Genomic DNA, 20,325 nt, shown 5'->3' on the forward strand with positions numbered 1-20,325 from the left:
TTAACAACTTTCTCACTGATGCCAAGCACCCAGCTCTGCCTGAGATCAAGCCCGTCCGGCCAGCTGGCCCTGCCCAGATGCTCCGCCCTGGCCTGACCCTGGCACTCCCCTCTCCATACTGGACTCCGCGGGGCCTGATGCCCCCGATCTTGGGCTATGGAGCCGGTGCTGTCCGCCCTGCAGTCCCCACCCTGGTGGGGCCGAGTAACTATGACGCCTCCCGAGGCCAAGGAGGCTGTCCGGGGAAGCCCTGGAACAGGATGGTCGGAGGAGACCCACGGGCTGCTGCGGAGTGCTGTGATCCGGACGCTCCAGATGATGGGATTTCTTTTAAGCCATCTCCCTCTCCTCACTCATGGTGTCATCTATCCTCGTGACTGCCTGGTCCCATCCGCTGAGAACCTTTTGTATGTTCGACCCTACTGCCAATAAAGCACTTCCATAGTGTGGGGGGTGGCGGTGGGGGGGGGGGGAAATGTGTGGAAAGAAAGAAAAGAGAAAAAGAGAAAGAAAAAAAGAGATCTTCAGAAGGAAAGAAAAGGAGAGAGAACACTCTTCCAAGGCTGCTATGGAATGATCTCGAAAATAAATTAAGGGATAAAGGCAGTGACCGGGACTGAACAGGCCCTGTATGCATTTGGTACAGCGTGCAATCTCTGGAAAGGCACACGAGAGGCGGGGAACATAGGCTGCGTTGGGGAGGTGGAGGGGGTGATGGGGTGAGGGATGAGCGTCCACGGCGCCCCTGCCCGCCTCCGCTTACCACAGGACTAGTGGGTCAGCACACACGAGCCCACCTGATCTGGGGCAGCAGGAAGAGACTAGTCTGGGAGGCAGGGGGCCTGCTTTTCTGGCCTGCCCCGACAGTGACGTTGGCAAGTCGCTGCCCTCCCTACTCCTGCCCGGGCTCGGCTTCCCCGTCTGTAAAAGGGTCCCTTCCAGTTCAAACAATCTGGGCCTGTGTGTCCTCCCATGGGTCCCAGACAGCCTCCGTTCTTGTCTGCTCCCAGGTGTCATGCAAAGACGCCCGCCAGGGAATGCACCCAGAAGCCAAGTGCCCCCCGGAGCTGCTGTCTCTGAGTCTGGAACAGGCTGGGCACCCGTCTGCGGGCCCATTTCCTGAGCGCTCACTGTGCCAGGAGCTGTTCTGAGCACGTCAGTGGTCTAACTTGCCCCACAAATTAGAGGTCCCGGGGGCAGAGCCTCACCCCCGCCTGGGGGCCCCTACCAGGCCCCACTGCTGATGGACCACGAGAAGCGCCGTGGCAGAGATGGGCACCTGGAAACACGGGTGTCAGGCAAAAAAGAAGGGAATTACCCACCTGGATGTCCTGTTTAAACTTGGCTGCCTCCCCCCACCCTTTCTTTAAAGCTGCTGGCTGGTTATCCCAGTTTCCATCTTGCTGCCTGCTCACCCACTCACCCCACTGTCTACAGTCTCTGCTCGAGGGGCAGCCACGCTCTGAGCCGCGTGGCCCGGGCTGCTCCCTGCCCACCGCCTGGACCGAAGGGCAGCCAGCCCACAGCGGGCCATGCGCCTCGGATGTGGCACGGAAACACAGAGAAGACAGGCGGATGGCCAAAGCTGAAATCAGGGCGAGTCCAGGAAGCAGGACGACGAGCAGGAAGGGGAGGGAAAGCTAGGTGAGCTCGAGCTGAGACCGAGAAAAGACCCCGAGAACGAACGGGCTGGCTGCGAGAGCATAGCAGACTGTGCGACGCTGCGAGGCGGAGGCACAGGGACACAGAAGGAACCGCACACGCCGCTTCGGACACGTCGGCCCGGAGGCGAGGCGGAGGGCCGCCGGCGCCTCGTACCTTGGGGCAGGTCCTCGTGCAGTTCATGATGGTGTGGCAGCGATACAGGGAGAACGGGTCCTGCAGCTTGGCCAGGCGCTCCTCCGTGAAGTCGTCTCTGGAGTCGATCATCCAGCGATAGGCCTGGGGAACCGGGGGCCGAGGCGCTGAGCTGGCAGCTTAACCCGTCACAGCTCAAAGCCCCAGGCAGGGGTGCAGAAGGGAGGGAGTCTCCCAGTTTAGGGGCCTCGTCTCTGCTCCTTAAGTCCTGCCATCTTTCAAGGCAAGGCCCCCCCCCACTCCTCGGTAACCCCCTTGGATTAACAACCCCCCAACTTCTGAGCCACACTGCACCTGGTACCCTGGTGCTTAATTACATGCGAGCAGGCACCACCCCCTCATTGGCTTCCTGGATGCCCAGCTTCTGAGTCAGGGAACCACCTTCACGGTACCTACCCACCATCTCCCGTAGACTGATGACTTAAGATCTCTGTCCAGAGAGGATATTTAATATTTGTTCCACCGACAGACTCCCGTGATTGGTCAGCCCATCCGGGAGCCTGGCATGGGCCGGCTGAAGGTGGTCAACCGCCCGAGCACGGGCTGCTGGCGCAGGGAGGCGGAGGGGGCTCCGTTCCCCAGCACCTCACAGTGATGGTGCGGGTGCCAACGGTGAACGAACGGGCCTCATCGTTCGATCTTTTATGTGGATGGGAATCAATGCTGCTAAGTGGTCACACCGCACGGAGCTTCCCTTTTCGTGGGAAGATCAGAAATGAGAACTGGTGTTTTTGAGCTGCTCGAGAATCTGAGAAAAGCACTGGCCAGAAACTTAAAAAGCACAGCTTTATGGGAAGGAACAAAGGCAGTTTCCCTGCAGTGAGTACACATGCAGCGATGTGCCCAGCAAGGCCGTGCTGCCTCCTCTCCAAGCAACCCCTAAACCCAGGACTCCAGGTTTTCATCAGCCTGGAAACAAGTTCCAAACTTACAGCTGGGAGGCTGCCCCTCAGTCAAATTTCTCTCTCCGGCCTGCACGTCCAAACTCCCCGGGGAGGGAGATGGGGGGCTGCCTGACAGATGTGGTCTGGGGAAAGCGGGCACGTGGGGAAGCAAGAGACAGCTGCACAGGGAATGCGTTTTAACATCTGCAGGCATGCGTTGCCTCGGGGTGACCCTCACCACACAGAAACGAGGTATCTTGCAGAAGATGTACTGAAACCACGCGAAGTGCAGGCACCCCATTGCCCTGCCTGTGACGGATGCCCGTTGGCATCCTGGTTGCCAACAAGCCACCGTCCTCTTGGACTTCTGGATGCCTCAGTTTTAACTTCTCTTACAGCAACGAAGGAGCACCTTACCTGCATAAGGACTGCGGGTCCCAGGTATTTGTCTCCGTTCCACCAGTAGCTGGGGCAGCTGGTGCTGCAGCAGGCACAGAGAATACACTCATACAGCCCGTCCTGTGCAGAGGGAAAGGGCGGTCAGGGGCCCAAGGCCGAAGAGACTCGGGTTTCTAGCCGACTGAATGTGATGCCGGCGGTCGGCACGTGAACAAAGCGACTATTTGCATGTGAGTTTTCTTGGCAAAATCCTAGGGGTGGCTTGTATGGATGTATCAGATTTGTAAAAAGAGATCTTGGAACCAAAATGTAAACATTTGCTGGATTAGAACCCAGAGTTCTGAAGGCCAAGTACAATGTACTTATCCTTTAATACACCACCTCTGTTACCTAAAAGCAAACAAACCCCCCAAAAAAGCAAAACAAAGAAAAGCAACCAGGGAAACCTGGGGGGCTCAGTTGGTTAAATGTCCGACTTCGGCTCAGGTCATGATCTCAAGGTTCATGAGTTCGAGCCCCGCATCGGGCTCTGTGCTGACCAGCTCTGAGCCTGCTTGGGATTCTGTCTCCCTCCCTCCCGCTCTCCCTCCATGTCCCTCCCCAGCTCGTGCTTTCTCTCTCAAAAATAAATAAATAAATAAACATTAAAAAACAAAACAAAACAAAAACACTTCACAGCTTGGATACTGGAACTCAGAGTGACAGGGCTGTCCCCCACCCTACCCAGCAATCCCTGGACTCTCGGTGTCAGCAAAGAACAGCAAGGTTCTAGTCCCAGTTTTGCCATGAACCCCTTTGGTCCTGTCTGCAAAACGGGTGGTGGAAGCAGGACCACCAACGGCCAGGACGTGTCTCATTTGCCCCCGAGTGTCAAAGAGCCTCTGATGGGGGTGTCAGCTTGGAAAAACCTGGTAATCTGCACACAGGTTTCTTTTGAAAAAGACAAACATCCTGCAACACGGTAATGACGTGCCCTTCTAGGCAGTGTGGGCCTGCTCCAGACCCCTGGTCCACTGTGGGCCCTTGCGGGTTCACACTGCCCACGTGGTCCCGAGAGGATGGCAGTCCAGCCCTTGGACAGATGCTCTTGCAGTTTCCTTCCAGAACACACTAAATAAACGGTCTGCACGATCCCATGCTGCCACTCCCCACCCCATCCCCCCAAGCCACACTTCCTGGCAAGCATCTTGGCAACAAGATTCCTCAAAGCAAGACAATAAGTGGGGACTAATGACCAGTTTCTCACGATCTTCTATGGACTGCAGGTACTGCTGCTTGCCTTCCTGGGATTCATCCTTCTTCTTCAAATAAGGCTCAATGGATTTGTACTGAGCATAGAAGTTGCTCAAGTCCTGAGGTTAAGAGGCAGAAGGAAAAAAGGGTCAGATTTCACCACCACTCCTTAGCTTTCTTATTCACCCCATTTCGTGGACAATCCCTACTTCCCCCCGATCCTACAGAAGTCTGACTCACTTCGGCGTGGATCTGTGCAAAGACTACAGAAGGAGAAATGGTCAGCATTAATCGTGGCTCGGAAATCTCTCCTTCACCCGCTCAGGAAGCCTTCCAATCCCATAGCCCCTCCAGTGAAGGTGGTCAAACACGGGGAGGCAGAAATTAAAGTCCAACGCGTAACCAGTGTTGTCTTCCCCACTGGGATTTTCCACATGAATTCTTTGTAGTTATGGCCAAATTCTTGATTCTGGGACTGTTCCAACTCTACAATCTTGTGCCCAGTTATTCCCAAACAATCCTCACCAAATGAGCTGCTGGAGAATCTTCTAGGTGGGTTTATCTTCCACCATTCAAATTCCTTAACTCAGGGAAAAAGCCTGCCCTAAAGAACTGATAACGTATCTTTCTCTCTCTCTCACACACACCTCTTCCCCTCTCCCCTGAAGATTAAAAAAGGGGGAGGGATGGGGGGGGAATAGGAGACAGAAGGGGGGATGGGAGGGAGGGAGGGAGGCAGAAACTCACGGGAACAAGATCCTTTATCACATACATATGTGGAAGAGGGTAGATTTTGGAGACTTTGCTGAGGTTGGTGTCAATCCTGCGGGTGCAAGCCAGAGTGTTGCCTCCGTTGATGTTCATCGCGCAAGAGCCACAGATGCCTGATAGAGAGAATGCATTTAACACCTCCTCCCCCAGGCTCAGGCAGTCCAGCTTCAAACTCTCTTTCCTGGAATGTTGTTCCTCTACCATCAGGGGCAGCACTGACACAGAATCTACCCGGGGCAGAAGGTGATGCTGTTTTCCCTCTCCTCCATCTTTCTGCCTGGAATGCAGATCTAACGGCCGCAGTTCCAAAAGCCATTTTGGGACCACGAGGCAAGCTTGAGGCTGGAATCGACACGCCACAGATGGCGCTGGAAGACAGAAGGGGCCTGGGGCACTGGTGGCATCACAGAGTGCCCACATCAGTCCTAGCTCCATGATTCATGTATTTTCGGGGCGGGGGGGGGGGAGTTTTGTTTTTTTTTAAAGTCCCTGTTATTTGAACTCAAACTCTAACAGACAGAAACCAAAAGCAAAATATCATCTTCTGGTTTAGGCCTGGGTGTGGATCACCCACATAGAACTCTTACTCTGTTTTCACCAAAACTAGCAGCATAGCGGCTCTGGGGATATGAAACCCACGTAAACTGGCTGAGCACTGACCTTCCAAGGAGAAGAATGAACTAACTGAAACCAAAGCACAGCAAAAATAAGGTGCTGACGCAGGACCCTGAAAATGAGACTTCTCTTTGCCTGGACTCACGTCCCGTGTATGGAAATTTCCTAGGTATTTCAGAGTTTAAAGATGACTATGCAATATGAATCCACTTCTCTGAAGCTGTCTTTTGAAGATCAGGCCAGAGAAATGTGATTACTTGTGAGACGTGCACTGGGTTATCACTTTAGTGAGACCACTCCCTTCTGTGAATCTTAATAAGCGTGTCTTAAGCAAATACTCCTATAGTTCCCCAGGGGACTGAATGTCGTCAATATATTTATGTAAGCTTGGCATCCCAGCAGAGAAATATGCTTTTGTAAGCGATGGCATACAATTTAAAAAATAAATCTGGGGTGCCTAGGTGGCTCAGACGGTTAGGTATCCAACTGTCGGCTCAGGTCATGATCTCACAGCTTGTGAGTTCAAGCCCCGCGTTGGGTTCTGTGCTGACAGCTCAGAGCCTGGAGCCACTTATGCTCTCTCTCAAAAATAAACAAATTTTCTTCTTCTCTGAAAAAGGCTCCCCTAGAAATTCTCTTACCAACAAGGGAAGAGAAAGGAGTGGTAATTAATATCATTCTGCTTCGTAGTTTTTAGTCCAGATGGGCCACAGCTTATATTCTTGGCTCTGAAAAAGTCTTACGGGGAAAGGTTACTGAAAAGCATCTATATTTCCTGTGTTGCCAGGACTTACATGGGGAAGGTTGGTGTTTAATTACAGCAGAATGTTCCCTGAACAGCAGGACTCAGCCAAACTATGGTAATATCTGTCAGCATTTGGTACACTAAATCCCATCCTGTAAGATTAGATGAATCAAAGCAGATGTCTTAGAAGCAGGACTGAATGACCTGAAATGTACAGCAGAACGAAGATTAAAAAGCGATGGGCCAATATCTATAGTGACTTTTCCTTTTAGGAAAGGTTATTTTAGGAAGAAGATTCAATCACTTGTTTTGGCCCACACTACCCTCTGTTTCGTTTTGTCAGGTTTTCCAAGCCTGGCCAGCAGAGTGTACCGCCTGAGTGCAGTTCTGGAATCTGAGAAATCTGGCGGACTCCTGGCTCCCCAACTATCTGTGTGTTTTTCTGGAAGTCCCTTAACCTCCCCGGACCTCAGCGTACACACTAATAGGGCTGGTCTATTCCGCGTAAAGTGAACAGAACAGAGCCGGGCACACAGACCGTGCTCCACGGCCATCGGGACCAGTCAGCCCTCGTAGCATCCCTCTGTGACTTTTGTGATTGGTACTCAAAATGTACCACTAGAAGATTATTTAGGGGTTTTCTTAAAATCAACTCATGTTTACTTAGATTTATATTAAAACACTTTACCACTGTTACACTGTCATCAGTAATTATATTTTTCTAACGTATCATATAAACACACGGCTGTTAAAGTAAAACACGCGGGTCTGAATACTGCTGGAAATCAGCTCCTGCGACACCGGCTGCACACTGTGGGAAACTCTGTTCCCACCCAGAATGTTCCTACTGAGCAGCTGCTCTGAGCACGTGTAATGCTGGGAGCTGGGGGTGGGGGCACACCCGTACCCCCCTGCCCCCCTGCCCCCCAGCCAAGCAGCTTGGCACGGGTGCAGAAGTGGCCGGCTAGCAGACCCAAGCTGGTCCCTGAGGGTGTGACAGCTCACAGGGACCGCCGGATGCAGTGACCACGTGACATAAAGCTCCTGACGGGAAGAAAATTCAGAAACCAGAGCTTGTACCACAGTTCGAATTTTTGACACATTTACCCAAGAAAAGGAAGTGCGACGCAGAGCAAGGTCACCCGGCAGATGGCCAGCTGTTCGGGTAGCTGTCTCAGTCGTGGCCGGCCCGGGCACCAAGCATAAGGGTCTAAAGCCTAATAAGGAAGGAGATGCTTACCTTCTCTGCATGATCGTCGGAAAGTCAAAGTCGAATCAATTTCATTCTTAATCTTGATTAAAGCATCCAACACCATAGGACCACATCTGACCAAAAACAACAAGACACCCCAGTCGTACTGATGCGAAGTCCAGTGTACCTATACTTCGTTATTATAGTATGATCTGACACGTCTGTGTATGTTAGCTGCTCTTACCCTTTTGGCTTTCTGAGGTCACACTCAGGAATTTTTCCATCGTTCTATTTTTGTGTATTCTTACACATTGTTAAGTCCTGCAGAGTCACGCTGCGTATACATTTCTAGGGAAAGGAAAGCTGAAGGAGCAGAGAGAGAGCCCCCTTACTCCAAAGCACTGCGAGTGCCCATGCGTGAGGGGGCAGTGGGGTGAGAGGAAGGGCAGTAGCACAGGGCTTGGAACTTGGGGCGCAGGCCTGGCGTCTGAGAACCTGGTCAGAACCCTGGCTTGGCCACTCGCTAGGTTCTTGGCAAACCGCTTCATCAGCTTCCCACCTACGAAGCAGAGGCAGCCCCTCATCTCACAGGACCGCTGCAGGTGAATTAACACACAGGACGTCAAACAGAGCGCCTGCCACATTCGCTCCGTGTAACTGTGACCATCATCGTGCAGAGGCTGCAGTTGTATGAACGGTTCACTCTCCCTGAGCCTGTTTTCCCTATTTGTCAAATGGAACCAAAACTTAAAATCGCAGGATTATTACAAAGATGAAATAAAAGCATGTGACTTTCATAGTATCTGGCACAGTCACGTGCTCAACAAACCTATTTCCTGGTTGTCACGCCCATGCCTCCCAGTCCTGCTCTATGCATGGGATTTGAAAAAATATGCCCCCGCCCCAATATCCTTTAGCATTATCCAGATTTCTTTTTTTTCTACTTTATTGAGATATAATTGCCATATGACATGCAAATTTAAGGTGCACAGCATGATAGCGTAGCACGTAATTTAATATACGTATATACTGGGGCGTGCGGGTGGCTCAGGCAGTTAAGTGTTGGACTCTTGATTTCAGCTCAGGTCATGATCTCATGGTTTGTGAGTTTGAGCCCTGCGTCGGGCTCTGTGCTGACAGCACAGAGCCTGCTCGAGATTCTCTCTCTCTACCTGCCCCCCCTCAAAATAAATAAACTTAAAAAAAAAAGCGCCCCTATGTACATATGGTGAAATGATCACCACAACAAGATTAGTTAACAGGGCTGCATTATCTGTATTTCTGTCAGCAATATGCAAGTACCCTTTCCACCCTATCTTTGCTAACACTGGGAACTACCCTTTAAAAACCTCTGCTATTTTGAGAATGGAGAAGTATTATTGTTTTAATCTGAGATCTTTGAGTATTTCAGTGGTTGAGTATCTGTCATAAAGCCATTGATTTTTCTTCACGCTCCAGCTGCTTACTGGAAGTGTGCTGTGCCAGGTTCCATGCTGGCTGCTGGACATACACCAGGGAACAGATGAAAACTCCTGCCCGTGCGGCACCTTCATTCTAGTCGACTATGCTACAGACTCGGTCCACCCTTGTTCTTTGCCTCTTTGTTTAGGAGATCTTAGGAATTGTTTTTAAAGGAAAAATCTTTTTTAAAGCTCCAAAACTCATCATTCCCAGTACTTCACTTCTGACACTCCTGGTCACCAGGCGTGTGGTTTCCGGAACCGAGCAATCCTGCAACCCCAGCTGGGTGTCCCCACAGTGTAACTCAATCTGGCCCCACCGCCACTGGCCGGTGACAGCATCAGATCCCACAGTTGAAGGGCTTGGTCCCAGCCCCCACCCCCACCGTCCTTGGACACCCGCTGCCCGCTGCAAGCTCGGGCTGTCCCCTGGAAGACTGGCTGTGGATCAGAGATTCTCATGATCCCCTCCCTTGGGTTTGACAGTTGCTAGAGCAGCTTACAGAACTTAGATAAACAGGTAATTCACTAGGTTCTGATTTAGTAGAATGGCCAAGTGGAAGAGGTGCACAGGGCAAGGTGCCCAGGAAGGGGAGCAGAGCTTCCGTGCCCTCTCCCTGCACCTGCACGAGTTCACGCACCCAGACTCTCTGAACCCCACAATTCGGGTCCTTTCATGGAGGCTTCATTCAGTGCACAGGCATGATTGATTACATGGTGCTGCCGGTCGGTGGTTTGACCTCAAACCTCTCTTCCCTCTCAGGTCAAGGGGTAGGGCAGAGGGTTCCAACAGTCTAAACACAGGGTTGGTTCCCTAGTAATCAGCCCCCACCCCAACCTGTGGTTATCTAGACTTCTAGAAACCACCTCATTAGAGTAAACTCAGGCGGCTGAAAGGGGCTTGTCATGAATAAAAAATACAAGCCCATTTCACCTTCAGTATTTATCCGGAGCTATTTCAGAAACCGGGAACAAACCCAAAACTATTATAACAAAAGATGACCCTATAGCTCTTATCACTTTGGATCACAAGGGTTTTAGGAGCCAGAAACCCTGGAAAAGACCAAATTTATACCACCAATCTATTCTATCAGTGGCGAATCCTGCCCCTCCCTCACCTCCAGCCCATAACCAGCAATTGGCTATTTGACTTCTAATTTTGGTAATGGAACTTTTAAACCACACAGATTTAAATGCTTACATGTTACAGTTGACCACCCTTTCCCCTTATGATACTATCACTATTTTTAATGTATGTATTTATAAAATTTTATTTTTTAATAATCTCTATACCCAATATGGGGCTTGAACTCATAATCCCAAGATCAAGAGTCACACGCTCCTCTGCCTGAGCCAGCCAGCGCCCCAGTACTATCAATTTTAAATCTAAAAAGATTAAACCCCTTCCTGACGTTTCAAGACTAGAATTTTCCTCTAGATTTTACATTAAAAAAAAATGTGTATTTATTTTTGAGAGAGAGAGAGAGAGAGCGCGCGCGCGCGTGCGCGTGAGCAGGGGAGGGGCTCGAGTTTATGAACTGTGAGATCATGACCTGAGCTGAGGTTGGAAGCTTAACCGAGCCACCCAGGCACCCCATGCATTTTAAAATTATTCCCCCCCAAATTACAAAAACTGCTAGTCAATTGCCCCAAATCACTGACTGACTAAACCTTCTTTTGCTTCTGATTTGTGGTACCTCCTTCTGGTATTCTGTAACAGAATTTCACTGAAGTAGAATTTATTTTGCAACTTAAAAAAATTCAGATGATCTGTCTATTCTTGTCCTGGCATGTTTTCAATGGCAGCAATCCTCTTTATTTTTACAAAAATTTCAAATATCAAGTTAAAAAGCCAAAGCCCTCCCTTCAAGTGATCTCTCCTGCTAAATTTCATAATAGCTAGGGACTGTTCAAGAGTTTAGTATATTTTTCTCACACCTAAAAAACGCAATATATATAACACCTTGCTTTTTTCATTCAACATCTCCAATAAAGGACAGTAATCACCTGTTTTCCTACGGAAGGACCCTTAGCTTGCTTAAATCCTTCTCTATTATATACAATGATGCAAATAACATTTTTACATAGAAATCAAGATTTTTTTGGCTATTCTGTGTCCCTTACATTTCCATATACATTTTAGGATCTGCTTGTCAATTTCTACAAAAATGACTGGTGGGCTTTTGGCAGTAATTGTGTTGAATCTGTAAATCAATTTAGGGGCGCAGCGCCACCTTAAAAATATTGTTTTCCAGGGGCGCCTGGTTGGCTCAGTTGGAGGAGTGTGTGACTCAGTCTTGTGAGTTTGAGCCCCACGTTGGGCGTAGACTACTTAAAAAAATTGTTTTCCAGCCCTTAAACATGCGATGTCTTTCCATTTATCTAAGTCTTTAATTTCTTTCCTTGTTTTCTTCCCCCCCATTTGAGAGTGAACAGGGCAAAGAGAGAGAGTGAATCTTTTGTTTTTTTTTTTTAATTTTTTTTAACATTCATTTATTTTTGAGACAGAGAGAGAGAGAGCATGAACAGGGGAGGGTCAGAGAAAGAGGGAGACACAGAATGTGAAGCAGGCTCCGGGCTCTGAGCTGTCAGCACAGAGCCCGACGCGGGGCTTGAACCCACAGACTGCGAGATCATGACCTGAGCCAAAGTCGGCCGCTTAACCGACTGAGCCACCCAGGCGCCCCAGGGAGAGAGTGAATCTTAAGCAGGCTCCACACTCAGTGTGTTGCCCAATGTGGGGCTTGATTCCTTGACCTGGGGATCATGACTGGAGCCATAATCAAGAACTGGGACACTTGGGGCACCCAGGGTGGCTCAGTCGGTTAAGCATCTGACCCTTGATTTTCAGTTCAGGTCATGATCTCACAGCCTGAGTTGGAGCCCTGCAATGGGCTCTGCACTGACAGTGAGGAGCCTGCTTGGGATTCTTGCTCTTTCTGCCCCTCCCCCACTTGCATTCTCTTTCTCTAATAAGGGTTAAAAAAAAAAGGGTCGGATGCTCAACAGACTGCACCAGCCAGTTGCCCCTAGGTTTTTAATTTCTTGTCACCGATGTTTTATAGTTCTCAGCGTACAAGTCTTGCATTTCTTTTGCTAAGCTGGATCCTCAGTATTTTATTCTTTTTCATGTTATTGTAAATGGAACCATTTTCTTATTTAAGGACTGTTCACGACTAGTTTATAGAAATACAACTGATTTTTATATACTGATCTTATATCCTCGCTGAACTAGTTTTTTAGATCTAATAGTTTCTTGGTGTGGATTTGTTAAGATTTTCTATATACAAGGTCATGTCATCTATGAAGAGTTTCCTTCTTCCTTGTCAATTTGCTCTATTTTCTCTTGCCTAATTTCCCTGGTTAGACCCTCCAATAAAATTCTATAATGGCTGATGCTAGTAAAACAAACAAACAAAAAAACCCTTTTTGCATGACCTTGTACCATGCAACCTTGCTAAATTTACTTATGTCCTTGTAGTTTTGTAGATTCCCTGGAATTTTCTTTTTTTTTTTTGGTAGATTCCCTCAAATTTTCTATGTAAGCAATGATGTTATTTGTGACTGGTGACAGTTTTATTTCCTCCCTTCCAAATTTCATGCCCTTTATTTTTAACTTGCCCTTAATGCACTTGTTCAAATGTCATGTAGAACACTCAACAGAAGCGGAGTGGACACCCTTGCTATGTTCCTTATGGGCAGAGCACTAACTATTTCATAGCGAGCTGTCGATTTTCCATAGATGCTCTTTATCTAGTCGAGGAATCTCCCCCTCTTTTTTCAAGTGTGCAGACTTCTGGTTTTTCTCCTTTATCTTGTTACTAGGATGAATGACACGGACTGATTTTCCAATTTTCTTAAATGTTTACTTATTTTGATGGAGAGGTGGGGGTGGGAGTGGGAACTGTGAGCAGGGAGGGGCAGAGAGGAGAGAATCTCAAACAGGCTCCACACCCAGCTCGGACCCTGAAGGCTGGTGTGGACTCCATTTCACAAACAGTGAGATCATGACCTGAGCTGAAATCAAGAGTTGGATACTTAACCAACTGAGCCACCCAGGCACCCATGATTTTCCAATGTTAAAACTACTCTGCACCCCTGGGACAAGCCCAAATTTGGTTATTAAGGCATTATCCTTTTCTTATAGATGGTTAGATTTGATCTGCTGAAATCTTGAGAATTTTTGTGTCTATGTTCATGAAAGATACCAATCTATATCCTTCCTTTTTGTAATGAGACGTCTCCATTAGATTTTGGAATCAGGTTTTGATGGCCTCCTAAAATGAACTGGGAAGTGATTATTCCTTGTTTATTTTCTGAAAGGATGTAACAGGCATTAGGAGTTTTCTTAAATGTTTCATGATTCATCAGTGAAGCCACCTGGGCCTGGAGTTTTCTTCATGAAAGGTTTTTAACAACGCATCTCATATCTATAGTGAATACAGAACTATTCATATTTTCTTTTTATTTGAGAGAGAGACAGGGAGAGAGCGTGCGCATGAGAAGGGGAGAGGGACAGAAGGAGAGAGAATCTTAAGCACACTCCACACTCAGCATGGAGCCCAACATGGGGCTTGATCCCAGGACACTGGGATCATGACCTGAGTCAAAATCAAGAGTCAGATGCTCAACCGAGCTATCCAGGTGCCCCCTATTACTGTGTTCTATTTGAATTCCATTGTGGTCAGAGAATACACTCTAGAAGATCCTAATTTTTTGGAATTTACTGAGATTTGTTTTATGGCCCAGCATCACAGTGAATGTTCCCTGCACACTTGATAAGAACATGTATTTTACAACTGTTTGGTGTGGTGTCTCAAAAATATTAATTAGATCAAGATGACTGATAATGTTCAGATGATCTGTCTTTAGTTAAAAAAATTTTATTTTTAAATTATGTAAAGATTCTTAAGGTTTATTTATTTATTTTGAGAGAGAGAGAGAGAGAGAGAGAGAGAGCGCGCGCGTGTGTGTGCTCAAGAGAGAACACGTGTGGGAGCAGGGGAGAGGCAAAGAGACAGGGAGAGAGAATCCCAAGCAGCCTGTGCACCATCAGCACGGAGCCTGATGTGGGCTCGAACTCACAAACTGTGAGATCTTAACCTGAGCCGAAACCAAGAAATCAAGAGTTGGGCACTTAATCGACTGAGCCACCCAGACATCCCTTTCCTTTTTTTTTTTGTTTTAAAGAGACAGCATGAGCGTGTGAGCAGGGGAGGGGCAGACTGAGAGGGAGAATCTTAAGCAGGCTCCATGCTCAGCGTGGAGCCTGACTCAGGGCTCGATCTCAGGACCCTGGGATCATGACCTGAGCCAAAAACCAAGGGTTGGACGCTTAACCGAATGAGCCACCCAGGCGCCCCATGCCAGTAAGATCTTTAAATTTTACTTAGTTGAGTTTTGTTTTTAACAATATTTAAAGTGTATTTCTTAGAAGTAGCATGAAATTGGGTTTTGCTTTTTATCTATTCTGACAGTCTTTGCCTTTTAATTGGAGTGTTTAATGCCTTTAATGATATAATTATTGATGAGGTTGGATTTGGCTCTCTCATTTTACTATTTGTCCCAACATTTTTGCCCCTGTTCTTTCTTTCCTGCTTTAAGTAGTATTTTTAGATGGAGTAAGCAGTTTTGGAATTCCATTTAATTTATATATTGGCTTTTAGCTATCTCACTCTGCATTTTAATAAATAGTTATTCTAGAATTATAATGTGTCCTTAACTTTTCAACCTATTTTGAGTTAATACTGTACCATTTCATGTACTGTAAGAACCCTCCAACCTTATAGGTCAACCCACTCCCAGCCCTTATGCTGGTCATCACACACATTACATCTGTGTAAGCGGTCTGTTACACAACACAGTATTAGATTTTTAACAGTCATATGTATACTTTAATGGAATTAAGAGGAAAAATGGTTTCCTGTTTACCATAGCTAGTGCTTTTCATTCCTTCTCCTTTCTTCCTTCTCAACAGGCAAGATAACTTCTCACACTGCACTTAGTACAGGTCTCCTGGCTGTGAATTCTTGGATTTTTTATTACCTGAAAATGTCTTCATTCCATCCTCACCATTTTGCGGAGTACAGGATTCTGGCTGACGGTGTTTTTCTTTTAGTAATTAAGCGATGGCATTTCATGGTCCTTTGGCATCTACAATTATTGAGTAAACAATCATTTGTATCGTTTCCCAGGCTGTAATGTGTTTTATCGTTCCTGCTTTCAAGATTTCCTCTTTCATTCTGATCTTCAGCAACTGGAGTATGATGTTCGTGGGTGTAGTTTTCCTTGTATTTACCTTGTCTGAAGTTCATGCTTCCTGAATGTGTCAATTATGTCTTTCACCAGCCTGGGGAATTCTTGGTCATTAGTTCTTCAAGTATTTTTTTTTTTTGCCCTTTCTCTTTCTCCACTCCTTCTGGGACTCCAATGACATATGTTAAACCTTCTGATATCATTCCAATCTTTTTAGTCTCAAGAACACGTGATTCTTGTTAATGTATTTTCAGGGTCACTGAATCTTCCTGCTGTCTTCAATCTGCTATCCAGTAAATTTTCTATTTCAGATATTGCTGTTTTCAGTTCCAGATTTTCCGTTTGGTTCTTTTTAAAAGTTTCTATTTCCCTGCTGAGATGTTCTAGCTCGTGAGCATCTTTTCCTTTATCTACGAGCATAGGGATAACTCCTTAAAATGCACATCTAGTTCCAACACCTGGACTGCTTCAGGGCTGGGTGGCCTCCATTGCTGGTCTTTCCATTTGAGTATGGGTCAGGTTTCACTGTTTCTTCATATGATTAGTAATTCTGGACTATGTGCTGGACTTTGTGAATAAATGACGTGGCAACTCTGGATTTTATTGTGTTTCTCTATAGAGTATTGATTTAAAAAAAAATCCTTTTAAAATAGTTTTTTATTTTAAGGACACTCCATGCCCAATGTGGGGCTTAAACTCACGACCCTGGGATCAAGAGTTGCATGCTCTACCGACTGAGCCTGCCAAGGGCCCCTGAGTTTTTTAATTTTTTTTTTAAAGCAATAATTAATATGCGCTGAACTTCAGACTTGGGCAGTTCACAAACAGACTTTGGGGCTCCCCCTCTATGTTTCTTTCCAGGACTGCCCCCTCGTTTACTGGTTACTGTGGTAGCTATACAACATCAAGCTAGTAAGACTGTGGTTTTATCGTGTTTTTGGCCTTGTACCTCTGCTTCCACTGGGGCTTGCCCTCAGGTCACAGAGTGTAAAACCCAGTAACATTCTGTTCTTCCAAGTGTCAACTCATTCCCAGTGTCTCTGGTCACTCTGCTGTGCCTGTAGGTCATTACTGCTTGTCATCTGTCCAGAGTTTATAGCTGTTACTTGAGGGTTAGTACAATGAAAGCTACTCTGCTGTAACCGGAGAAGAATGCAATTACTCTTTACGTTTCTTAGCGTCAAAAAATAGTTATGGGGGCACCTGGGTGGCTCAGTCGGTTAAGTGTCCGACTCTTGATTTCGGCTCAGGTCACGATCTCAGGGTTCACGGGATTGAGCCCTGCATCAGGCTCTGTGCTGATAACACGGAGCCTGCTTGGGAGTCTCTCTCTCTCTGCCCCTCCCCTGCTTGTGCTCTCTCTCTCTCAAAATAAATAAACATTAAAAAGTTAGTTATGAATTTAACTCTTCTGAAGTTTCAGCCACATTCTGTAGGTTTTGATTTGCATTGTTTTTATTCTCCAAGTATCCAACAATATTTGAAATGATTCCTTAATAAAAGTAGTTGTTTAAAAGAGTGCTTTTTAACTTCCAAGTAGTTAGAGTTTTTTGTTTTTAACACGTATTTTACTAATCACTTTTGGTTGTTGGGTATTTGGTAAGTGTCTGTCTGACAAGGTTATATATCAACTAACTCTAGTGCTTAACAGAACTTACATGTTGGTAAAGTCAAAGAAAGCATTTAGAATAGTAGTTTTCAAATCTTTTTTTTTTGTGCCACGGAAGCTTTTGTTCAAACACATAAAGTCCTTATTCATTTACAAATAAAACAGATCATGAAATAGGACAGTTCTGATTACACTGGAGAGGGGAGAGGCAGTGCAGTGGGGAGCTGGGGAGCCCAGCTCACCAGATTTTCTTCCGTTTGGCTGCCTGTGGAGGTCCTCCGGGGTGGAAGATGATGAAAGAGTGGTTCAGAAAGAGGTGAGGACTCACCCTGCTGTCGCTGGCTTTGAAGACGGGGAGTATGAGCTGGGGGGTGCATGGCCTCTAAAACCTGGGGGCGGCCCTTAGCTTACAGCCAACAAGAAACCAGGGACCTCAGTGTTGCAACCATAAGGAACTGAATTCTGCCAACAGCCCAAGGGAACAGAAAGCGGATTTCCCCGGTCTCCAGAAAGAAACAGGGCCTGCTGACACGTCGACCCATGGTCTGATGACACCTTCACCAGACTTCTAACCTGCAGAACTGAAAAGTAATAAATCCAGGCGTTTTAAGTCGCTAGGTCTGTGGCACTTTGAGATGACAGAAAGACAAATAATACAGAGGTATGGATCTCTGCTACTATTTTAACTGCATCACTATCTTGTCATATTACCATTCCAGAGACATTTACGGTGTCCTTCCAGCTCTACCAGTACTCCTAGAGACTTGTCATCCTCTGGGGAGGCCCGGGTGGCTCAGTCGGTTAAGTGTCCACCTCTCGATTTCAGCTCAGGCCACAATCTCATGGTTCGGGAGTTCGAGCCCCACGTCGGGCTCTGCGATGACTGTGGGGGGCCTGCTTATGATTCTCTTTCCATCTCTCTCTGCCCCTCCCCCACTCATGTGCACGTGCTCTCTCTCTCTCAGAAAGAAATAAACTTTATTTAAAAAAAAAAAAAGAAATTTGTCATCCTCCGATTTGGGGAAAGGAAAGGAATTTTACAAAAGTTATTCTTCCTGGTATTAATTATCTTTTCGAATCAGGTGCCTACCTCAATTCATTTGAAAAAGAGACAGTAAATTCCAGGGCCACTGGATGATCTGTTTTTAAACCTTCCGTGGATGTGAAAAGCAGGTCCCTGACTCGGATCAACAGCTCACCTTCACTTAGCAAACATCTAGCTCTCACAGAGATACTCACTTATTCAAATCAATTTCATAAGTTTGCATACGAGGCTTATCTCCCGTCTTGTCTGGGTCCCATCGGTAGATGGCAAACTTCTTGATTCGGGGAGCTGTGGCTGCCGCTGTCTGTGCCCCCCGGCAGGCCTGGAATCGAAAAGGTTCACAAGAAGGGGGGGAAAAAACTATTAAAAATGCAAGACAAATCCTACTGTTTAGCTGGTGCTATAAACTACAGCACTGGCTATAAACCCACACATTACTGTCTTCTTGCAGAAGGCATTCAATATCCATCAAATATTAAGCACCTAGCACGCCACGTACCAGACATGGTGCTGGGGGCTAGTGAAATAGCACTTAATGAAACAGTCTTTGCCCTCACGGAATCTACTTTAAGCAAGAGAGATATTAAATATTTATGATAAAGTATAAAGAGGAAAGAATACAGAAAAGACTTACACTAGTACAAGAGATCAGGGAAGGCCCCATAAATGATAATGAAGCTGAGACTTGGTGAGTAGGGATTAGAGAGTGTTATAAACTGAGGGAACAACACGTGTAGAGGCCTGGATGGGGGAGAGCACAGCACATCTGGGAGAAAAGTCCAATATGAGTCAGGGGGGCTTGAGTAACGTCGGAGGAGTGGGAAATGTGAGGAAGTCAAGATTCTGATGTTACCCTAAGAGCAATGAGAAGCCAGAACGAATTATCAGGTGGATGACATAATCATTTTTATTTTTGAGAACGGTATCACTGGCTACAAAGGAAGAATTGTCAGGCAACATGGGGAGAAACCAGTAGAAAGCTACTGTGGTTGTCAAAACGAGATGCCGGTGTTTCTAGATTAGATGTCTCCATCAGTCTGGGCTGTTGTAACAAGACATCAAAGACCGGGTGGCTTAAACACGACAAATTTCTCATGGTTCTGGAGGCTGGGAAGTCCAAGATCAAGGTCTCAGGCAGACTTGGTGTCTGATGAAGACCCTCTTCTTGGTTGACAGATGGCCACCTCCTTGCTGTCTCATGTGGCGGAGAGAGAGATCTCACGTCTTTTCCCCTTTGTGTAAGGGCACTAATCCCATTATAAGAGCTCTACCCTCATGACCTCATCTAAACCTGATTCCCTCTCATACGTTCCATCTTTAAATACCATCATAATAGGGATTAGAGTTTCGACGTTTGAACTTGGGGGAACACGAACGTTCAGCTCACAGCACTGCAGCAGGAAAGACGGTGAAGAATACTGTAGAACAGAACCCATGTAGGGAACTAACCAACACCCAAGTCCTGTTCTCCATGATGATTCTATCCCATCTCCTGGACACTTACATCTCTGCCAGCGGGTCTCACACAGTGAGCTCAGCAACTCCAGAGTGCTACCACCTTAGAGGCTGCTATGAGAGGGTCAGGTTAAGAGGGCTGGTCTCTGGTTAATTCCGTCCTTCACCAGAACAGCTTCCCCATAACATATTTACAAAAAGGGTGCTGTTGCTCAAAAGTTTTATATTTAAATTCACACTCATTTTTAAGGCCACAATTTATTATTGCCAGGAACTGTAGTAAATGCTTTATACTAATTACTCCAGAGTCTTTGTATGAGAAAAATGAGGCTCAGCGACCGAGCGATGGGCCCATGATAACACAGCTGACAAGAGGAGTTATGACTGGAACCCAAGTCTGTCTGACCCCAGAGCCGATGCTCCTGAACACTGTACTAGTCCATTTATTTGTGAATATTTGGAGGTTTCTTCTTGGCTCTGTCTCCTTTTTATGTCTCAATGCCTTGAGGGCATGTGTATTAGAGTTCTCCAGAGAAACAGAACCAATAATGTGTCTATCCATATAAATACGTGATACATATGAAAGGTATATATACACATATACATATACATAAAAAGAGATTTTTTTTTTAATGAGAAATTGGCTCACATGATTATAGAGGATAGAAAGTCCCAAGAGCTGCAGTTAGCAAGTGGAGAGCGAGGAGAGCCAATGATGTAAATCTAGTCAAAGCCTGAAGGTCCATGAACCAGGAGAGCCGATGATGTGGTTCTAGGCCAAAGGCCAGCAGGCTTAAGACCCGAG

At 46.7% G+C, this 20,325-nt stretch overlaps 1 protein-coding gene across 2 annotated transcripts in view; it reads right to left on the reverse strand.

Annotated features, from left to right (window-relative positions):
- SDHB (succinate dehydrogenase complex iron sulfur subunit B) overlaps positions 1-20,325 on the reverse strand; it is a 31,180-nt gene that overhangs the window by 2,750 nt on the left and 8,105 nt on the right. For both annotated transcript variants that reach the window (XM_053207820.1, XM_027060295.2), the window contains exons 2-7: positions 18,260-18,387; positions 7,745-7,830; positions 5,121-5,257; positions 4,376-4,492; positions 3,159-3,260; positions 1,819-1,941 (exon numbers count right to left, since the gene is read on the reverse strand). In XM_053207820.1, coding sequence (XP_053063795.1) covers positions 1,819-1,941; positions 3,159-3,260; positions 4,376-4,492; positions 5,121-5,257; positions 7,745-7,830; positions 18,260-18,387 — 693 coding nt within the window. The remainder of the gene's footprint in view (positions 1-1,818; positions 1,942-3,158; positions 3,261-4,375; positions 4,493-5,120; positions 5,258-7,744; positions 7,831-18,259; positions 18,388-20,325) is intronic.

Source organism: Acinonyx jubatus, chromosome C1 (genome assembly GCF_027475565.1).
Source record: "Acinonyx jubatus isolate Ajub_Pintada_27869175 chromosome C1, VMU_Ajub_asm_v1.0, whole genome shotgun sequence".
NCBI classification, from domain to species: domain Eukaryota; kingdom Metazoa; phylum Chordata; class Mammalia; order Carnivora; family Felidae; genus Acinonyx; species Acinonyx jubatus.